Source organism: Otolemur garnettii, unplaced genomic scaffold (genome assembly GCF_000181295.1).
Source record: "Otolemur garnettii isolate 467f Iridium unplaced genomic scaffold, OtoGar3 scaffold00310, whole genome shotgun sequence".
Lineage (NCBI taxonomy): Eukaryota > Metazoa > Chordata > Mammalia > Primates > Galagidae > Otolemur > Otolemur garnettii.
Genome location: NW_003852705.1, coordinates 173,734 through 175,733, shown reverse-complemented (window position 1 = coordinate 175,733; position 2,000 = coordinate 173,734). Strand labels below are relative to the sequence as shown.

At 54.6% G+C, this 2,000-nt stretch overlaps 1 protein-coding gene across 1 annotated transcript in view; it reads right to left on the bottom strand.

Annotated features, from left to right (window-relative positions):
- Nucleotides 1-2,000, bottom strand: part of MUC4 (mucin 4, cell surface associated) — an 81,818-nt gene that overhangs the window by 24,725 nt on the left and 55,093 nt on the right. Inside the window, exons 4-5 of the mRNA XM_023509009.1 lie at nucleotides 1,242-1,335; nucleotides 783-931 (exon numbers count right to left, since the gene is read on the bottom strand). Coding sequence (XP_023364777.1) covers nucleotides 783-931; nucleotides 1,242-1,335 — 243 coding nt within the window. The remainder of the gene's footprint in view (nucleotides 1-782; nucleotides 932-1,241; nucleotides 1,336-2,000) is intronic.

The following is a 2,000-nucleotide window of genomic DNA, read 5'->3' as shown; positions in this document are numbered from 1 at the left end:
AGCACAGGAGTCACTCTAAGGCCCTTCTGGCCTTCTCACTGGGGCCCTGAAAATTCACCCACTCAAGTGCCATCTAAAATGCAAACCTAACAGTGTCCTCCCTGGTTCCACTCACCTACAGGATTCCCCTGCGTGTCAACTGTGCTTCTCACCACTCCTCTTCCTTTCAGCCACCCCAGATGCTTGGGGCTCTCCTCTCCAAGTGGCACTGGGCCTACTTTTCCCTTCTGGACCTTTGTTCGAGAGGTTCGGACCCTCCTCCCTGCCTGGGGTACCCACCCTCCCCTGGCTCCTATTTACTCCGGCCAGGCAGCCTCCTGTTCACTTTGAGCCCACCTCCACATCCCTTAGGGACTTTCCATTGTGCCTATTTAACACCTGGGCTTATTCCCCCAACTTTATCTATTAGGACAGTTGACCTGGCCCTTGCTGAATGGCACTGGGATCGTTTCTCTACTTTCAGAACTTAGCCCAGTCCATGTACAATGCCAGCCCTCATTACCCAATTATAGTACTGTCTCACTATCCCCCGCAGGCCCTTCCCACCTGAGACGGCAGAGAGTGTGAGCAGGCAGGCTGAGACTGACTATTCAGTGACATCTCCCTTCTTGGAGGACAAAGGAGCAGCAGAATTCCCAGATGGTCAGTGGACATACCCAGAGAGCTGGCTTCCCAGCCACCCACAATGGCCTCCACTGGGAGATCCCACCCAGCTCTCAACGCTCACCTCCACAGCCAGCTCCACTGCAGGGCAGGGGTCTCACTGCTGCTGCACCACTCACCTCTCCCGGGCTGGATAGGGACTGGGACAGCTGTTGACTGGCTGCCCGTGGACGTGCTAGGGGTGGAGGTGAGAAGGGTCTGGGAGGTTGTGGAGGGTAGTGATGTTGCTGTGCTTCTCCCACTGTCAGTCCTCAGTGGGGCTGTGGTCCTTGCTGTCCAGGCAGGGAGTGAGGACAGGAGTAGGTTGTACAGTAAGAGAACAGGAGAGCGAGATTCAGAGAAGTCAGAAGCTGGAAGAGAGCTAGAAACCTTCTTGTGTGCTGCTAGTTGCACCCAAACCACTCCCTACACAAGCAGGTTTCTGCTAGGGCAGAGGGGATGGGGACCTATCACCCATCACACCCCTACCCACTTCATCCTCTGGTAGAACCTAACCCCTAGCTGGGTGATGCTAATTTAGCTAGTTTAAGGCTGGATCCAGCCAGTGGGGCCACTATAAGAAGAAAGGGACATTCCACCTACCTGAAGTCGCGGTCCTTACAGAGGAGGCTGAAGATGCTGTGGTTGGCGTGGACATGCTGGTAGCAGAGAGAGGAGGAGTGTAACCTGTGAATGGGGTGCTGGAACTCCATGTGACGGCTGGACCAGGGGCTGATGAGAGAATGAGGAAACAGTGCCTGAGAACACAAACCTGACATGGTCGGAGCTGTGCTCATGTGGCCAGAGAAGTAGAATCAGAGGAAGCAGAGGGCATGGATGGCTGTAGAGTGTGAGCAAGCAGGCTGGGACGGGCTCTATTAGGTACTTACATACTGAGGAGGTTTCCACAGTGGTCTTGATTGAGGGATAGGTTGTAGGTGAAAATGACATGATGCTGCTATAACTGATTATAGAACTCATATGTGTGGAATTGATCATGGGGTTAGTGGTGGAGGCTATCCACTGGGTAGTGGCAGGATGTTGAGAGCCAGGTGTGCTTGACGTGGCCACCAGGGAGGTGGGGACTTGAGTGGCATTTGTCAAAGGGATGTTGCCAGAATGTACCGGGGGAATGAATCCTGGGGTCAGGTTCTCTTGGGTGGCTAGGCTTGTGCTTGTTTGCAGAACTTCTCCACTGGTGGACAAACCTGGGGAAGAAGAGACTCCATCCCTTGGGGTAGTGGTACCGGGGGCACGTGGCTGTTCCGTAGTCCCAGTGGACACCATGGGCATTGTTGTCTGGCTCTGGTGGCTGTCACTGACTGGGGTGGAGATGAGGGTTGTGCGGGTGCCTGAAG